The sequence below is a fragment of the Sebastes fasciatus genome, chromosome 21 (assembly GCF_043250625.1).
Source record: "Sebastes fasciatus isolate fSebFas1 chromosome 21, fSebFas1.pri, whole genome shotgun sequence".
Lineage (NCBI taxonomy): Eukaryota > Metazoa > Chordata > Actinopteri > Perciformes > Sebastidae > Sebastes > Sebastes fasciatus.
Genome location: NC_133815.1, coordinates 19,571,662 through 19,590,425, shown reverse-complemented (window position 1 = coordinate 19,590,425; position 18,764 = coordinate 19,571,662). Strand labels below are relative to the sequence as shown.

At 41.5% G+C, this 18,764-nt stretch overlaps 1 protein-coding gene across 3 annotated transcripts in view; it reads left to right on the top strand.

The window, feature by feature from the left end:
• The first annotated feature begins 1,488 nt into the window (after positions 1–1,488).
• The window catches only part of svila (supervillin a), a 99,085-nt gene continuing 81,809 nt past the window's right edge, over positions 1,489–18,764 (top strand). The window contains exons 1-2 of one of the 3 annotated variants that reach the window (XM_074621537.1): positions 1,489–1,646; positions 8,397–8,471. Coding sequence is in view for 1 of the 3 variants with exons in the window: in XM_074621527.1 (XP_074477628.1) it covers positions 17,321–17,327 (7 nt within the window). In the remaining 2 variants the exon portion in view is untranslated. Of the gene's footprint in view, positions 1,647–8,396; positions 8,472–17,181; positions 17,328–18,764 lie in introns of those variants that run through there. The other 2 variants (XM_074621538.1, XM_074621527.1) reach the window with 2 other exon arrangements.

Sequence of the window (18,764 nt, the reverse complement as noted above, 5' to 3'; positions counted from 1 at the left end):
GAGGATGCATTTAAACAACTTTCAGGTGTTCTCGTGGGTGTGATATCGCTGCCTTTGCCCTAGTTTTGATGAAAAGACACATTTCTTTTACCAAGGTCGACTTGAGCCTCAGGTCAGCCTGACTTTTAGGCCCACACAGCCTGAGCCTGTAAAACAAGGTGCAACATTCTGAAACTCAGAATCCGGTAATGTCTGTGCTGATTAGTGTCAGTATCATTTTGGATAAGAAGTAATAATAGATGAATATATTTTTTTTCTGCAATATATCTTGCAAGACGAAAAAATGAAGGGATTTTCATTCTGTATAGAGGGGTCCGGGAAGAATATTTAGTAGCTCCATTTTAAAGTTGAGTTGAGCTTTGAGAGCAAAATGAAGAGGCTAGCTTGTTCTTAATTCTGTACAGTTTGTATTGTTAGATGGATAACCGTAACAAGCCATGCCCTCAGCCTACACACCGTTTCCATCTCTATGTTCTCTTTTGACATTGATTTATTACTCTGTGGCTGTGTAAGCATTTATACTTCTGTTTTCAGTTTTGTTATTTTATTTGAGTGAACTTAAAGACTGCTGATCGATCAATCGGTAAGATATAAAATAAGATTAAATGGGATACTTTACTGGTAGATGATATAGGAAAGAAATAGAAAGTAGAATACATAGATAAAAGAAAAGCAAATACCGTATTGCATATGATATACTGTGCAAAATCCACTAGAAAACACACCTATATTGTCTTCAAAAACAAACAATTTTCGCAAATGTCATGGCACAGTTGTTCACCCCAGAGTCCCCCATCTGACAGGATTTTTGCTTTTAGATGTTTTATTACAGAAAGTGTATGAAACTCACGACCAAAATAGTAATTATGCAACTGTGCTACTTATACATGGAATTATAGCTAAAATAAATGACCCCACTTTGAAAACCACTGCCCTAAATGAAAAAACAAAAACAACCATAAAAATATATTAAAATTGTAGTTTTAGCTTGTAATAGATAAGTAAATAAGAATTTAACAAACTGTATTTTGTAAAAAGTAAAACAAAGAAACAAAAACAATAAATCTCCGTCTTCTTCAGTGTTTTCGGGCTCAAACATGAATATTGTGTTTTGCTTATCATACAGCGATGTTAATGCAGAAACGCTGCAGCGCAGCATTTTATGCATTTCTTAAATTCTAGTTGAAAATATGCAATTACCTCAAGTTAACCTTTCTGCACTCTGCACAAAATCTTGTTTTAAAATGTTGTTTTTACACTTTGACAGCATCAATGTTAAGGTTACTTGCGCTAACGTAATATTTTGCCAAAGGAACTACTTTAAGCACGTTAAATGCACTTCCAAAAAGTGTTTTCTCTAGTCTGTATTTTATTTTATGCATGTGTGAAAGCAGTGAGTTTAAAGTTTAAATACAGTCCTAATTCAATTAGGCTTTTATTTTGAAAACTCCAGTCGGAAACTCGTTGTGTTTCTTCTACAGTAGTTTACTTGACAGAAGAAGAAGAAGTTTACAGCATGAGGCGGGTCTGTGTGGATGACAGTCGGGTGTGCGTGCGTGTGTCTGCGGGATAATACAAGAGCTCGTGTTTAACGGTGGTCTAACATCCAACTAGAGAGTAAAGTTGTTTCCCACAGGACAGCGTCGGTAAGTTAATGAATGTGCATGAATTGTGCATGAAAAATGTAGCTCCGTGTTGGTTTCTAACATTAGAAAGTTTGTTTTAGTGGTGCAGCCGCAGAAAACGAGGAGTTTGAAGTAAATGAACGCAACACAACATGTTGCTATAAAGTGTCACCTCTATGATGTGGTCAAGGTGATGCTTTTATGGACTTTTTATCTGGCATGGAATTCTTAAACTCTTAAAGTGTTCATCCAGGTGAGCCCATCATCCTCCCGACAGGTGGAGACTATAGTCACATTATCAATCAGTAAAAGGTGGAGTTAACGGTAGACAGCTTGTGAAACTAGAGACCCAGCCCCAAGGACACAATAGACAGATGGGCTATATATATATAATGTTACACTGAACATGACATCCAATACTACAGCAGACGGGAGAGGACGTCGGTCTGAGAACGCAGCGCCAAACTGCGTTGAAAAATCTGCTAATTTAACGTCGTCGGCGAAGATACACAGCAAAACAAATATGATTTAAGGTCTTTTCTAATTTAATACGATGTTGTCTTTAATTCGGCATGTCTCCTACATACCATGCAGCGTTTAATGAAGTGGAATTTAGACTTTTTTATAGTTCATCTTCAGTGTTTCGTCTACTAAAGACCTCAGGGATGGGCTGTCGTCAGCAGCTAACTAAATGCTAAAAAGTGAGAATATTCTAAAGTGAAGTGTCACTTGGAGGATTATCATAAGGCCGAATTTCCCGTTGGATGTTGTCGACTATTTATAGACCTTAAATCCCTCGATAAATGATGAGCAATTAACTTAAAAATGTAGTTTTTCCAAAAAATGTAGTTTTTCAAATTGGGTTTGGCATGGTAAATGCAGAACACCCTGCCACAATGTTGTCTTTCTTTATCTCTAAAGCCAAACTGCATATTGCCATGATTTGCAGCAGTGTATGACAAACACATGCAAGAAAGACAACATTGTGGCAGGGTGTTTGCATTTACCATGCCAAACACAATTTGAAAAACTACATTTTTTGGAAAAACTACATTTTTAAGTTAATTTGCTCATCAATGTTGTCTTTCTTTCTCTAAAGCCAAACTGCATATTGCCATGATTTTTCAGCAGTGTATAACAAACACATCATTACACTGCAAGTTTGCACAGTAGGCCAGTGTATAAAAGCGAAGTTGAGTAAATGCACATTTTGGCGAATTATATCACACACTTTAGACAAACACACACCCACATTCATACACAGTGCACTGTCCAGTGTTTTTTTCCTTTCCTTCTTATTTGGCAGGTAGTCTGGTGCTTATAATCTGCCAAAATAAATAACCTGCGAGTAATAAGGGAGGCTACTTCTGTGTTTTTTGCTCCACACTTGGAAGTGCACTGCAGGGGAAGCTAATTAGCAGCAATTCCCCTCCACCAAACCTTCAAGATGTGAGGTCAGTGAACCCAGAGGGATTGTGACAACACTTCAGCACCTTGTGCTTGATAATTCTAATGGCTAGAGAGTGGAAGGACTTGGATTGATCTTTTTCTCTCAGGTTTGTGGCTCAAAACTTTTTTTATTTAACTGAATAAGTTCCTCACGCCAAACTCGGTATGTTGTCTTTGTTTTCCCATGGTAGATCAGGTATAATATGATCTGCTGAGGATTCGTTTAAACAACTTTCAGGTGTTCTCATGGGTGTGATATCGCTGCCTTTGCCCCAGTTTTGATGAAAAGACACATTTCTTTTTCCAAAGTCAACTTGAGCCTCAGGTCAGCCTGACTTTAGGCCCACACAGCCTGAGCCTGCAAAACAAGGTGCAACATTCTGAAACTCAGAATCCGGTAATGTCTGTGCTGATTAGTGTCAGTATCATTTTGGATAAGAAGTAATAATAGATGAATATATTTTTTTTTCTGCAATATATCTTGCAAGACGAACAAATACAGGGATTTTCATTCTGTATAGAGGGGTCCGGGAAGAATATGTTGTAGCTCCATTTTAAAGTTGAGTTGAGCTTTGAGAGCAAAATGAAGAGGCTAGATCTATGCAGAACTTTGTGCTCTTGTAAACAATTTAATGATGAACACAATTAGTTATATAGATATGAATGGTGATGACACGGCAAAAAAGTCCCACTCAAAAAGCATGGTAAACGAGACATGAGTCAGTGTTTTTTAGATGGTAAGGCTGCACACTCAGTCGAATATTAATCATAATTTTAGCTTCCCACAATTAAACGAACAAGGTCGCCTGCGATATTGACGTTTTAAAATGCACGTTCTGCTCATAGAAAACTCTGCTGCATATCAAATCAAGCGCTTCTTAAACTAACAGCCAGCCACCAGCCGGTGATCGAGATGTTTTGGCTTCACGTTTTGGGTATAGATATTATCTATACAACCAATGTGTTTATGATTAAATTGAGAGCACAACATTGTTTATCTATCACTTAATGTTGCTAATTTATCTCTTAAAGTGCAATTCTAACTTTAAAATGTAGCTATCGAAAGGGTAGGGTGAATATTCCTGTATTTTTCATATATGCAATATATAAAAAGCAGAAAAAATTATTGCAATTACAGTTTTTTTCCAACATCATGCTGCCCTAATTTGTACATTAGCAGGAATGTAGCTCAGCATGGAAGTGAAATCAGCGCTCTGTTTATTTTAATATGAAAGTGCAATAAAAATGTTGTTTCTAAAATCAATGAATAATCCTAATGAATAATTGTGATCTCAATATTGATCAAAATAATAGTGATTATCATTTTGGCCATATTGGTGCAGCCCTACTGGATGGGTTGGGGTGGGTTGCTGACGTCGCTGCAGCAAGCGCTAAGTTCACGGCCCCATGAGGTGGTGAGGTCTGGATGAAGGGTGCCGCGAGCCACCCTTCATCCCGGGCCTTTCCAAGCCGACCGATCGTGGCGTGCCGCTACGGAGAAATGCACCCAGCCAGGGGCAGCCAGCACTGGCGAGAGGTCCCACGAGGTGATCCTCCCACGCTAAGCGGCCGTCCCTGACCCGCCGAGTTGAATGATGCTGTTTCGATGTTGAAACAATATAATGTGCTTCCGTAGTCTGTGGTGATTATCTGTGTAGCGATGGCGTTGAGCTGTGTCTGCACATTATCTCCACTCCAGTAAACTGCTAGCCCTCGAAGCTTGTCTGGCAATGACATGTCTTGTCATAATAGGAGCATAATAGTTCACCTTTTTAAAGAGTGAAGCGTGTGTGTGTGTAAAATGGTATATTGGCGCCCATCACTCCTTTTCATGGAGCATAGGTTGTTGACCACAGTTCGCCAAGAGTCTCCTGTCCTTAGATTTCCTTTCCAGCTGTTTCCATGTCCTGCTTGATGTCAGTCTCGAGGTCCCTTCGCCAGGTGTTCTTGGGCCGGCCTCTCTTTCTTGTGCCTTTGGGGGTTCCATCTAAGGGCCTGCCTGCTGATGCTGGCATTGGGTTTCTGGATTGTGTGGCTGATCTATCCCCAACTTCTTCTCTAGATCTCCTTTTCTACAGGTTGTTGGCCCGTTCTCTGCCAGAGATTGTTGATGGTATCCGGCCAGCGGATGCTCAAGAACCGCCTCAAGCAGCTGAATGTAGCATGAATGTTTGTACTTTCGTCATTGTGGTCTTGGATGTCCTCCACGTCTCTGATCCGTAGAGTAGTATAGAGAGAGCCTAAGTCCCGCCCCTTACGGTGGACCCCAATGCGACCTTATTTTGGAAAAAATATGAACGGTAGTCAACGGCGAGAGATAAATATTTTTTTGATCCCGTTTGAATTGTACCATGAATCACACATGATGATTTTGTTTGTCAATTTAAAACCTAATTTTGCAACACTGGGCGTTTTAAACCGATTCATTTTACATAAAGACGTGACATACATAAACATGTCCGGTGTACTTTTTCTTGTGAGTGTTCCCAGGGTCTCCACCTTGTGTGTTTCAGAGGGAGAAACCGCCAGCACAGATTAGTTACATAAGCCTGTTGGGTGTTACATCATTGTTTTGGGGCCCCCGGTCCGGAGAGCTGGGGCTCGGGCTTCAGATGGGTCCGATGGGTCCGCTGCCTCTCACAGACCCCCTCAGAGGAGGAGGAGGAGGGGGAAGCTATTGGAAGCAGATGCTCGGTGGGTCTCTCCTGCTGGGAGACACGGTTCGGTGCTGCCGATGAAACCACCTGTAACATAGTTTCTGCATGCGTGTTGTGCTCATGTGGCTTTTGTCTATCAGTGTTTGCTGATTAGCTGACGTGTGTTGGAAGTATGGTTTGGGTGGGCTCGGTTGCCATGACTATCAAAGGGAAAGAAACATGCAAAACAGGAATGATTTATAGGTCTATAATCCTCAAAACGACCCTGCCTCTTGTGTTCGCCGCCAGTAAATCAATCTCAAACAAAACTTTGTGGGTTGGAGCTGATTTGTAGTTAAAACACAGTATATTTTGAACAAAACAAAAGGAAAATCTCCTAAATGTCAGATTTTTTGTGCACTGTGGTACCTCTGTGATCCGGAGCAACGGAACCATGAAGATATAAAGCCCGTTGGCCTGGAACAGCGTGCTTTTTAATGGCTGTGTGACCTTTTGGATCTGCAGCCGTATTTTGTTCCAGATTACTAAGTTTGTGCAAACAAGCTCTTGCGTTACCCTTGACTTCCCTTCATTAAGATAAACCCAAATTGCTATTTTAAGAGCAACTGTGTGGCTCAGTGGTCTAAGGTGTGTCCCGTGTAAAACCATCAGTCTCGACTGGATCCACTTTATCTCTCAACCTTGTCGGTTCCACCTCTTTAAACTGTCTAATAAAGGCATAAAGCAGTTTGAAGTGATTTAAAACCTTTGATCAGCCTCTGTTGGCAGTTAGAAGGAACTGCACCAAGATTCAGGATCACTTGTTGAGGAGGTGAAGGTGTACGGGGATCTGAGGATGAAGGTTTGGGGCGTTCAGGCTGGAGTTTCACCAGTTGGTGATCACTAACTCATTATTGGTATGTCAATTGACATTAACAGATTTTAATAATGTGCTATGTGAGAGTGAAAATTATTGCTGGTTGACACTTTAATATCATTCCAGATAAAAGAGGGATAAAATCCTCTATCATTGTATATAGAATTTTGCGTTATTGATATATTAGGTGAGTAACGATACGATTCACATCACTTTCCGTGGTTCCGATACGATTCAAGGACGATATTTGGCTCATCTAGAGCGATACAATACGATTCAATGATTTGAAATCGATACAGTAACTTTTTTTGCCAAAAATTCAATTAGTGTGACTGTGAAATGAATATCTGATACTGGACAGTGCAGGTCAGGATTCCTCAAAGTTTTTTCTTGTAAGGGAATCGGGAATAAATTAATTATGGAGATAAACAAGTAAACAACGATTAATGGCAAATACGTACACCTTTTATTGGAAAATAATAAAAAGTGCAACTTCAGGACCTGCTGCTTCAGTTCTCAAGATACAAGGCAGTGCAAAATTTAACACAAAATATAATGAACCAACTTCTATCAAGTTAATTGAACAGTGGTTTAACCTGCTGTAACATATTTGACGTTTGGTTCCCACTTCTAACAAGGCTTTTGAGCCAATAGTAAAACAAGGTTGGTATCACGTGGTATCTCAGGGTCGTCAGTCAGTGTGGTAAAAACAGATGAATGGCTGAGATTGACGGTAAGTGCCTGGCAACGACTTGTTGTGAAGTAAATGCAATGGAACGGGGGAGGGAGAATCTAGTGGCATCTAGTGGCTGAATGTTATCAATGTTATCAATAGCACCTTTAAAGTTGTTAATTTGGCATTCATTCATTACAGTGAATAAACAATAAAGATTAATAATGTAAAGTTTATTATTGACAAGAACTTTGGCTTTAAATGTGAGTCGTCACATTTTTCTAATTTTGTTAAAACAAATGTGATGAGATGCATTCTTGTCTTTATTTGCAGCAGGGCTGCTGGGCCACTGGGTTCACAGACCTGTGGCATGTGTATGGTGGGTATAGGCTGATATAGGTCACAGAGACAATGCTGCACTGTTGTCCAGTAATTGACAGGCATTTCATATGTTGTGAATAGCTTTTTGTAAAGGTTTGGTTCACTCATTCATATTCATCGTTTTTTTTAATGTTGATTTATTCCTTTAAAGAGGACCTATTATGCTTATTTGCAGGTGTATACTTGTAGTTTGGGTTACTACTAGAACATGTTTACATGCTTTAATGTTCAGAAAACGCTTTATTTTTCTCATACCGGCTGTGCTGCAGCACCTCTTTTCACCCTTTGTCTGAAACGCTCTGTTTGAGCTCCACCCCCTTCCGAAAAGCCCAGTCTGCTCTGATTGGTCAGCTGACCCACCCGTTGTTGTGATTGGTCCACAGAACCAAATTCTTCGGACTCTGCTCTAGCTAGCTTTGTTTGAGGGCAAAACTAGCCAAACTAGCTGCTAGGCAGGTATTACGCAAATGTGTTACTTGATGACATCACCACGTTACGGAAGAAAAGGCAGGACTTCAAGCAAGGCGTTTCAGGCAGTTCAGGAGCAGTGTTTTTGTGGGGGAGCCTTTTACATACACAAAAAAAATAAATAACACACTAAAGGAAAGGGGGAAAAAACACAGAATAGGTCCCCTTTAAGAAAATGAACCAGGTATTGCACTATTTAAGGACACAAGGAAACTTTATCACAGCTTTAATATTAAGTCTGAATCCCCCGACACACTGTGGTGACTGAGTCAATCATTTGTTTTCAGGACCAGGTGGCGTTCAGGGGCCCCCGGACACTGGAGGGGTGGAAAGCTGACCTCTTCTGTCTCCATGTTCATCTTGTAAGTACATCAGCTGAGTCCATTTGTTCCTCTCATAAAAACACATTCTGCTTTTAGAGTTTCTGAATGTTTCATGGGACAGAAAGACACATCAGCTGCAGCCAAGAGGACATACTGTACATTACTGAGCAGCATGGCCCATTGATCATAGTAGTAAGAGGGGGGGGGGGGGGGTGTTGCTATCTGCCTTTTCCTGTCCTGGGGTCAGCCAGACATGAGCTGACCTTTACAAGGCCTCTCTGTGTTTTGCTGGTTCACTTCCACCAGTCAGTGGTAACCCATTTGTCAATGACATCATGTGTTGCTATGATGAGGTGAATCAACAACAGACCCCGGCTGTATTAGACCATGCCAAACTTTACACTCCTCGCCGTGGTAACGGCGTCTTGTTTAGTGTGTCTTTTGTGTTTATAGATATTATAGTTTCTGACTTTACATTAGTTGTTATTTTTTTTAGTAGTTTTGGACTCCTGAGTGTGGGTTTTCGTAGTATTACTTTTGCAAATGTTTACTTAACGTTACGGCTCCATTCTGCTTGCAGTATTTTTAGTAGGGGTCGTGAATTTTTACGATACAATGAAAGAACCTCAGATCATAAAGTCTTTTAAAAATAGTTTTATACACTTTCAGTGTTTTGTAAAATAGCCAGAAATGTCCGAGCCAGAGATCAGTAGAGCACAGTTTTATCCTGCTTACACAAAAAGACATTTCATGTGCATTATGTGTGTTTTTAGAAAAAAGGTTTATTAAATTTTTTGAACTTGCCAAGTTTTACATTTAATAACAAAACCAGCAGCTCAAAACTGTTGTTGCTCTCCTCAGGAGCTCCAATATGGCTGCCAAATGCATTAATCTATTTTAGGGCTGTCAATCGATTAAAATATTTCATTGTTCATAGTTAATTGTGAATCATCAGAAATGAATCGCACATTTTTTTTCTGTTCAAAATGTACCTTAAAGGGAGATTTTTCAATTATTTAATACTCATCAACATGGGAGTGGGCAAATATGCTGCTTTATGCAAATGTATGCATATATTTATAATTGGAAATCAATTACCAACACAAAACAGTGACAAATATTGTCCAGAAACCCTCACAGGTACTGCATTTAGCATAAAAAATATGCTCAAATCATAACATGGCAAACTGCAGCCCAAAAGGCAACAACAGCTGTCAGTGTGTCAGTGTGCTGACTTGACTATGACTTACCCCAAACTGCATGTGATTGTGGGCATGTCTGTAAAGGGGAGACTCGTGGGTACCCATAGAACCCATTTTCATTCACATATCTTGAGGTCAGAGGTCAAGGGACCCCTTTGAAAATGGCCATTCCAGTTTTTCCTCGCCAAAATGTAGCTTAAGTTTGGAGTGTTATTCAGGCTCCTTCGCGACCAGCTAGTATGACATGGTTGGTACCAATGGATTCTTTAGGTTTCCTTGTTGCATATGATGCCAGTATCTTCTCACTAGCTTTGCCCTCTACAACTTCCAAAAGATCAATTGCGTTAATGTGTTGAAGAAATTAGTGGCGTTAAAACGAATTTGAGTAAACGGCGTCATTTTCGTGTAAACTTTGACAGCCCTAATAATCAACGCTCTACTCTGGCTCCCCGTGTACAGACATAAGAGTGGTTCTTCTCATTTAACTCTCACACAAAGAAAGTGAGTAAGCATATTCCCAAAACTATTTCTTTAATGATGGAGTAGCCGCTCAGCATTGTAGCCATAGATTTCCCCATGAGGCCCCTCGTCAGTTGTTTGTAGTTCCTCGCCTGAGGGGAGCTGAGTTCATAGTAGAGAGGAGTCTCCTGCCAGAAGACCTCTATATTTCTCCCCATGCTTGCTCAAGGTCTGGTAGTCTTTAACAACCTGAAGGAACTCTTACCCAGCAGCCTGTTGGGTTTTTATTGTTGGCCACTGGCCGGTCTACTCCATCAGTTCCTCCTCTGGATACCTGTGTGATGTAAATCACATTAACCTTTTTAAAACATATAGTACGTTATCCTGTCCTGCTGCTAGCATTGTGTTCACATCTGGTGTGCATATATATATTGAGCATCTGTGCCACTATACGACCAATTTGTGCTTTGTGTATTATCTGCTGTCCCAGAACAGAAGCTGTGATGTGGGCAACACAGTCCTCTAAATATTAATAATCCAGCACCCTCACTGGCACTGATGGACAAACTTTCCGCTGTGTGTGTTATGTCTTTCTAGATGCTAGAAAGATGAGACCTCAGCAGCTGTTGTGTTGACACAATAGGCAGCGTGTTGCCAAGTACACACACACATGCACGTAGGGGCTTAAGTGGCCTAATAGTGTCAGGAGTGAGTGTTTTAGTGCTTTAGCGGAGACCCTGACCGACTTTGATCCACTCGCCAACATGTTTATTCCTACTTCACTAACTCTGATAGTCACACCAAGAAGCCAAACCAGATTCTGGTCCAGGTCTGCCTGATTCTTTGTTTTTTTTTATATATTTATAATCAAAACAGTGACAATATTGGCAGTTATGAAAGAAAGCAGTGGTGGGTTTAGAAGTCCTGGTAAACCCACATAGGTGATTTCACTCATTTTGGTCCATTAGAGCTCTTTAGTGTCCAGTGACGTCACGTCATTCCAGCCTCATCCACCTTTAACGTGAGCAGATGTCTAATCAGCCAAAAAAAAAAAAATATCTGTCTGGAGCTGCAAAACATCTGAGCATTGTGATGAAGGTAACACAGCTTATTGTCTAAGTATATAGTATATAAGTCTAATGCAGTGAGGGCCCAAGTGCAAATGTACTACGGAGTATTAGGGTCACATTGAGGGGAAAAAAAGTCAGATATTTCCAGAATAAAGTCATAATATTACGAGAAAAAAGTCTTAACATTACAAGAATGAAGTCATAACTTTACGAGAAATGAAGTCGTAATATTACGAGAGTTAGGTCATAACTTTACGAGAAAAAAGTCGTAATATTACGAGGACTAAAGTCATAACTTAACGAGAAAAAAATGAAATAACACGTAAAATTTCTACTTTATAATATTATTCTTTCTTTTTATTATTCTTTTTTACTCGTAAACGTATAACTTTATTCTCGTAATATTATGACTTTGTTCTCAAAATCTCAGATTTATTTGTTTTCCTCAATGTGCCCCTAATACTGCGTCGTACCGTCGTACCATAGACCTACAACAATGATAAATAAAAATGAAAATGCAAACAAAAAAACAGTTATTCATTTCCACTAATTTTTTTAAAAAATCCACAGGGAGCCACTGGAGAGGAGCTAAAGAGCCGCATGTGGCTCCGGAGCCGCAGGTTGCTGACCCCTGCTCTAGGGACAGGGCTTGGGGTCCTTCTGTGTGGAGTTTGCATGTTCTCCTGGTGTTGGCGTGGGTTTCCTCCCACAGTCCAAAGATATGCAGGTTAGGTTCATTGTTGACTCTAAATATCCCGTAGGTGTGAATGTGAGTGTGAATGGTTGTCTGTCTCTATGTGTCAGCCCTGTGATAGTCTGGAGACCTGTCCAGGGTGTACCCCGCCTTCCCCATTGTCAGCTGGGATCGGCTCTATTCCCCCTGCGACCCCGAATAGGATAAGTGGTGACAGATGGATGGATGGATGGAAGAACAGCAAAATGATTTCCCCGTCTATTAAATATTAATCACAGTTTACAGATTAATTCTTTGTCTTACCGTACCTACCGTAATTGTGCGCACATAATATTCTTGTAAAATGAGAGATTGTTACCATTATTTCTAGTGCGCTAACGTGGTTTTACATCAGTAGTTTCCAAACGTTTGATTTGTGACCGCTTAAACTGAAGTTATGTCTCCTTGACATGAGTGTCGAGCACCAAAAATAGTTGTTTTTTTTACACTTTTTCAGGTTATTTAAAGGGACAGTATGTAAGTTTTTACACATACAGTATAGATGTGTTTTAATCATTTTAATTAGCAATGTGTGAACAGGTTGTAACCTAAACTAAAAAATGAGACCTTCCATGACTTTCTGGGTTTCCTCTATCAGCCTGTTGACTGCTTTTAATGTGAAGAATGGGGGACATTTTTTTCTGGAAAATTCGACAAATGTGACGTCATGCACGCTCGCTACAGTCTTTAATTTCAGCTCCGATTACAGGCCTAACAGTGTGCAACTAGAGCTAACATTTGGTTAAAAATGGAGTCCGCTAACACCAACAAATGACCAGCCCCCACCACAAGTCAGACTCCAACACAAACTCCACGGATATACATGTACAAACTTACATACAGTCCCTTTTAATATGGAACATTTTCAAAGACCCAAAATGAAAAGAAGAAAGTCAGAAATTGTTGTAGTAAGACGTAGAACTGTCCTTTTTAAAGATCAACTCTATACACACTTTGAGCAGAGTAACACGTTTCTCACAGGTTCCTGCTGTTTGCCCAAACTGTAATTTACCCCTCAGCCCCTGAGCTCAGACTCTATACATCACCAGATCCACCCACAGTATTCCTTCTATAAATTAGGATCATATGTGTGCTGTGTGTCTGCGGACATTCTTATAACCTAACAATTACCGACAGTTACCCATCAATCTAACACTGAAGTGTGTGTTTTCCTATACGTCCCACCTTGTATGTGTTAGTGAATGATTCACAGTCGGGTCCTGAAGAAGCTCGGTGCTCTCAGAATGACATGGACGTGACTCATGCTGAAACAGGATACTCACAATGGCTGACTCAAACAGACGTTACAAATAGGTTGTGCCTGTTGTTTCAGTGCAAATATTTGAAATTCAGTTCATGTAGTCGCATCTGATTGACAGCCTGATGCTATTAGTCCTGTGCTAAGGGAAAGGGAAACCCCACCCATCTAGCGCTCCACATGGGTTTTAATCATCCTGCAAAAATATCCATCTCTAGTTCCAATAACAGACCCTGATGCAGCCGAGTGTGTGAGGTCACGAAGCTGGATGTTATCAGGTGGCTCCAGGTGCTGTTCATCCTCCCCTCGTGTCTAGCTGACACTGATCAAGAGGTGAGCGATGAGTTAAAAGAGGAGTCATCATGAAGTGCCGAAGTCTGGCCGGTGACAGACGTACATGAACACACACCTACACCTGGTGCTGCTCATCATTGTCCCTGGTCTGATGCAATGCTGGAGCTGAGAGCCGAGAGCCGAGAGCCTTTTATAGGCAAGCATTCGTAACAGAATGCCCAAGATGGTAGGAGTGTGTGGCTGTGGGTGTGTACATGTGTTTGTATACACACCCATGTACCTAACCCCCTACCATGTGCAAGGACGGACTCATGTCAAGTGCATTTCCACCAGATCTGGTGACGGAGGGTGTCTCAACGCATTCCATTCATTTCCTATGGAAAGCAGGAGAAAGCGGTGACCCAGTGCATGATGGGAGTGTTTTGCGGTGAGTTGGAGAAGGTCTGTATTTGCATAAAGTTGGAAACAAATCTCAACTTTATGCAAATGAGCCCGTCCCAACGCGGCACATCCGGTTCACAAAACTCAGACCAGGCTGTGAAATTAGGCGATACAAAATGAAACCAGATTCAGCAGCGGCGTGGCCTATTTCTCGCTTAGAATGTTTTCACAAGTAGATTTTGGTGGATTGTTTCGACGGAATAACAGGAAGTTTATGAGGAGGCTGCCAAGTTGTTTCCTGTTTGAAACCAGGGACCAATCAGGTGCATTCAACGATAGGGTACGTCACCACTTGTTGAGTGGAGCAGCGCGTCCCTCTAGTGTCCTCGCCGGACCTGGTGGACATGCAGCGCTGGATTTAACATTATAGACATGACCACTGACTGTTTGGGTAGCCACAAATTCACAGACTGACCATACACAGTCCAGTCATATACTCAGTTTTGACCAAGTCTTGTTTTTAAATGGTTACTAACCAGTCTTTGCCTCCTTTTTGCTTGTTCCTGCCTCATTCACTCCCTTTGTTCCTGAATGGCTTACCTCGGGCCTCTCTCCACTCGGCACTGTTGTTTGGCTTGTGACGATAAACTGCTTTGTGAATGTTCCCCAACACATTAATCACTTGTCTGAAGTAGTAGTCTCAATAGTGTTCCCGTGATTCTTTGATGCTACATCTGCTCATTTAAAGGGGACCTATTATGCTTTCAGGTGCACACTTGTAATTGGGGTTTCTACTAGAACATGTTTACATGATTCAATGTTCAAAAAACATTTTACTTTTCTCATACCGGCTGTGCTGCAGCACCTCTCCCCCCCCTCCTCCTCCTCCTCCTCCTCCTCCTGTAAAGTCCAGTCTGCTCTGATTGGTCAGCTTGCCCCTCTGTTGTGATTGGTAAACCGAACCAAAATCTTCGGACTCCACTCCGGCTCCGCTCTAACTAGCTTTGTTTGAGGGCGTGCCAAACTAGCCACTAGGCAGGTATTATGCTAATGTAAACTTGGTGACATCACCACGTTACGGAAGAAAAGGTGGGACTTCAAGCAAGGCGTTTCAGGCAGTTCAGGAGCCGTTTTTCTGTGGAGGAGAGTAACTCCCTTTGGCGTGGACTTCGTAACTTTGCAGACCATTTACATACACAAAAACCTATACAACACACTAAAGGAAAAGGAAAAAGCACAAAAGCATAATAGGTATATCAGCTGTTCTTCTATTCAATTTTAGGTTCCTCCCTTCCCTCAGTTATTGACCTTTTGCGTTTCAGCAATAAGGAAGTGCTTGCATTGTCTTTTAACTTCCTGTCTACGCTGGAAGTCGGAGTGTGTCGAGTTGTGTAGGCAGACATCCCTGCTTGTGATCACTTTTACTTGCATTTTAGCAAACATCTGACCAGTTTTCTAATATAATGCACAGCATGAGACTGACATAAAAAAAAATAGATGAGAAAATGAGAGGCTTTCTATTACAGCAGTCTGACAAACATCGATCGCTATTTACATGACAAACTAGTCAGATCAGGTCTCCTGCACAGCACCGGGATCAGCCGGTCATCTTACTGTAATAGTCATGGTGAGAAATAGTATAGTAGGCTGTGTGAACCAATCAAAACCATGACTTTTGTCTTCTATTTATAGAGAGCAATAGCAACAGGAAGTTAAGAGACAAGACCTGAAATGGAACAGCATCAATATAAGTCTTTAAAAGCTTTTAGTATCATGTGCCTCTGCGTCCTCCGGTGTCCTCCGGTGCTCCTAACGGCATCTGCAAGATTTCACAGCCCGGAGGAAAACAGGCAGTCAGAGCTGATCTGGAGTCTGCAGTCTATGAGAGCCGGCTGTCAATCACTCGCAAACTCCGACCAAACGGTCAAACTAGGCCGCGCTGATCAAATATGAATCAATATTATGTTACGTTGATGCTTATTTCTCTCCTCAAATGTTTTCAGAATCATCTTGTAGTGCACGGTTTAGCTGTAAAATTAGAAAGTTTGTGACGCGGCAGCCATTGTGATTGAGATTTTTTTTAAAGCCTGAAAACAGAGTAATGAGGAGGTGCAGAAGTCTGGAAATCTCTCACGACACTTGAATTACAATATGCTGAAAGGTTATTATGGAATTTTTGCCTACTGCCACTTTAAGTACGGAAGTTATGTGACAAATAAATCAACGTTGACTTCTGGTTTCCCACGGAACACAAACAGCGGTCTCCTGTCTCCGGCGAAAGTCTGTTGTTTTTTTTGACCCACTCATCCACCCCCGACCTCCTCCTTAGTACGTGGCATTTGTCGCTCTTCATACTTCCTGGTTCAGGATTACGTGGATTACACACAAATTAATTTTGTGGGATGTTTACGAATTGCAGTGCATTATTTTTTATATAGCTACGAATGGCGTATGAGAACAGCCAGTCTGTCTTGAGGAGCCACAAACTTTCATTTATGTCCTGCTAGTTTCAGTAGAGAGCTCTCGTGGTCCACTGTGTAAGGGCACCTCGATAGGCTTTTCCACGCCGATAAAACCCTTGAAAGCTCGGAAGTCTTTGGTACAAATATTTAGCTTTCAGAACACTAATTATTTATCAACTTTCATCTGAGCATTTTGTGTCAGTGGATATCAACTGTATATTACTCGCAGGCATTTTGAAATAAATTATCTTCTGTCACTTTTAATCAGCCTTGAGATCTGATATATAGCACAGCACCAGTTCAGTCAGTTTAACCTCTGACCTGGAGGAAAAACTATCCCTCAAACTGTCGAAGGGAGTGACACAGCAGCCTCTCTTATCTCCTGCGGGAACCGGAATAATGTTTTGTGTCTGTCAGTTATGGCCGTTGGTCCTCAGCCATGTGGGGAAGTTGTTCCCCATGCCTCAGAGCTGTTTTCTGGTTTGCTGTCCCTCTGTTTGACTCATCAGGGCCGATTCCCCCGCCCCCCCACTCCTATCTCTGCTGGGTGACTCGGCCCACCCCCTCTCCCACAAATCCATCCTCATTAGGACAGATTCCCATTCCTATTCATCGCTGTCACAGTGTCCGTTAGTGCTGTCAGACACACTCCAGGTGTACGTCTCTCTCTCTCAGAAATCATTGGCTGTGATCCTGGTGACCCCCCCGCCCCCAGCGTCCCCCTCCCAGATGCCAGGCTGCCTGTCGCTGCCTTAACGGGCCAACGGCGGTGTCACGGCCAAACCCACCCTGTGGTTTTTTTGTTGGCCGTGGTTACTGGTGAGCCGCCAGTCTGCTGGTCATGTGACTCCTAGTCCTTCCAGTCCTACCCTGCTCGAGCAGTCTCACTCCTTCTCTGTCCTCGTCTTCTCTACTATGTCCTCCTTGCTATGTCTTTTCTTCCTCCCTGCTGCTTCTCAACTGTTCTGACCCCGTGGATACTGACTTTTACTGGAGATTCTACAAATAACGACGGGAAGAAGACGAGCTATGAAAGGTACAGTCCCTTGTTCATCTTCACTTTCTCCTTTGCTCCCATCATCTAATCTCTCTGTCTCTCTGTGGTAGTATGTGTCCGCTCATTAATGTGCTTTGAAAGCCTGTTTATCTGCCGGGAGCCTGGGTGGCAGGCTTTGGTGGAAAAAGGGAGGTCTGGTTTGTGTAACCGCAGTGTTGCTGCCGTTGACTAGACATGTAGGTTATAGGAGTGTAGGATGCTAGAGGTGAAATGGGAAGAGAAGGCTGATAGCATCCCGTCCCCTGGTGCTGTCCTGGATGGGTGCTGTCAAGATGAGGCGCTCACAATATAAACAAAAAAAATACACCTTTTATCGTCTTATCTTTCTCTCTCTCTCTCTTCACTTGCTTTGTGGTGCTTTTATCACACTCATGCACCCACTTCTACTCCCCATTTCTTTCTTTCACCCACTGACCTCTTTATCAGCCCTCTCTGAAGCTCTTATCTGCTCTCGCTTCGTCTATTCGTGGCTGCAGAATTTTGCCGTGCTAAAAGGTGCCCCTGGGTAAACTATCCCCTTGTCTGCATCAGAGGTGGGAAGAGGGAGTGTTCAGTCTGAGGAAGAGGCTTTGAGCAAAACCACTGTGGCACATCTGGATGCTTACCTTGCAGTCTGGTGAGGGCACAGCGTTGTTGAACTGACTTGTTGTTGGGGCACTAATGGGAGTGAGAGGTTTTTACTTTTTGGGTTACTACTCTACTAAAGATGGGATTAACTGAACTTGCTCACCTCACTTTTCTTCTAGAGAGGCTATATTAGAGTGTGTGTTTTCTGCTGCTCTGACAGGCTTTTTAAAAAAGAATGCACAATTATTTTATTTTAATTTTATGAATAAGCAATGTAACTAATAAAGACTTTTTATTCTAACTTCAACATTGCTGCTCCAACACCTAAGGATCCACCGATACGGACTCAAATAGCTGTATCGGTGACAATGGGGCCGTTCTATTCAATTCAATTCTATGTGTATATACAATATGTACTGGAATTTTAATTCCTGTTTAAGTTTTGACCTATTTGTTGCTGCAATAAAAAGGTTTACACTTGAAATGTAATTTCTGTTTTTAAGATTTTTTTTTACAAAGTTGTTGGTGAACAATTTATTATTTTAATAATAAATATCAATTCAGTAAATTTATATCTATGTTTAGGGCTGTCAATCGATTAAAATATGTAATCGCACATTTTTTGTGAGATTAGTCAAGTATTTAATACTCTTATCAACATGGGAGTGGACAAATATGTTTCTTTAAACAAATGTATGTATATATTTATTATTAGAAATCAATTAACAACACAAAACAATGACACATATTGTCCAGAAACCCTCACAGGTACTGCATTTAGCATAACAAAATATGCTCAAATGATGACATGGCAAACTGCAGCCCAACAGGCAACAACAGCTGTCAGTG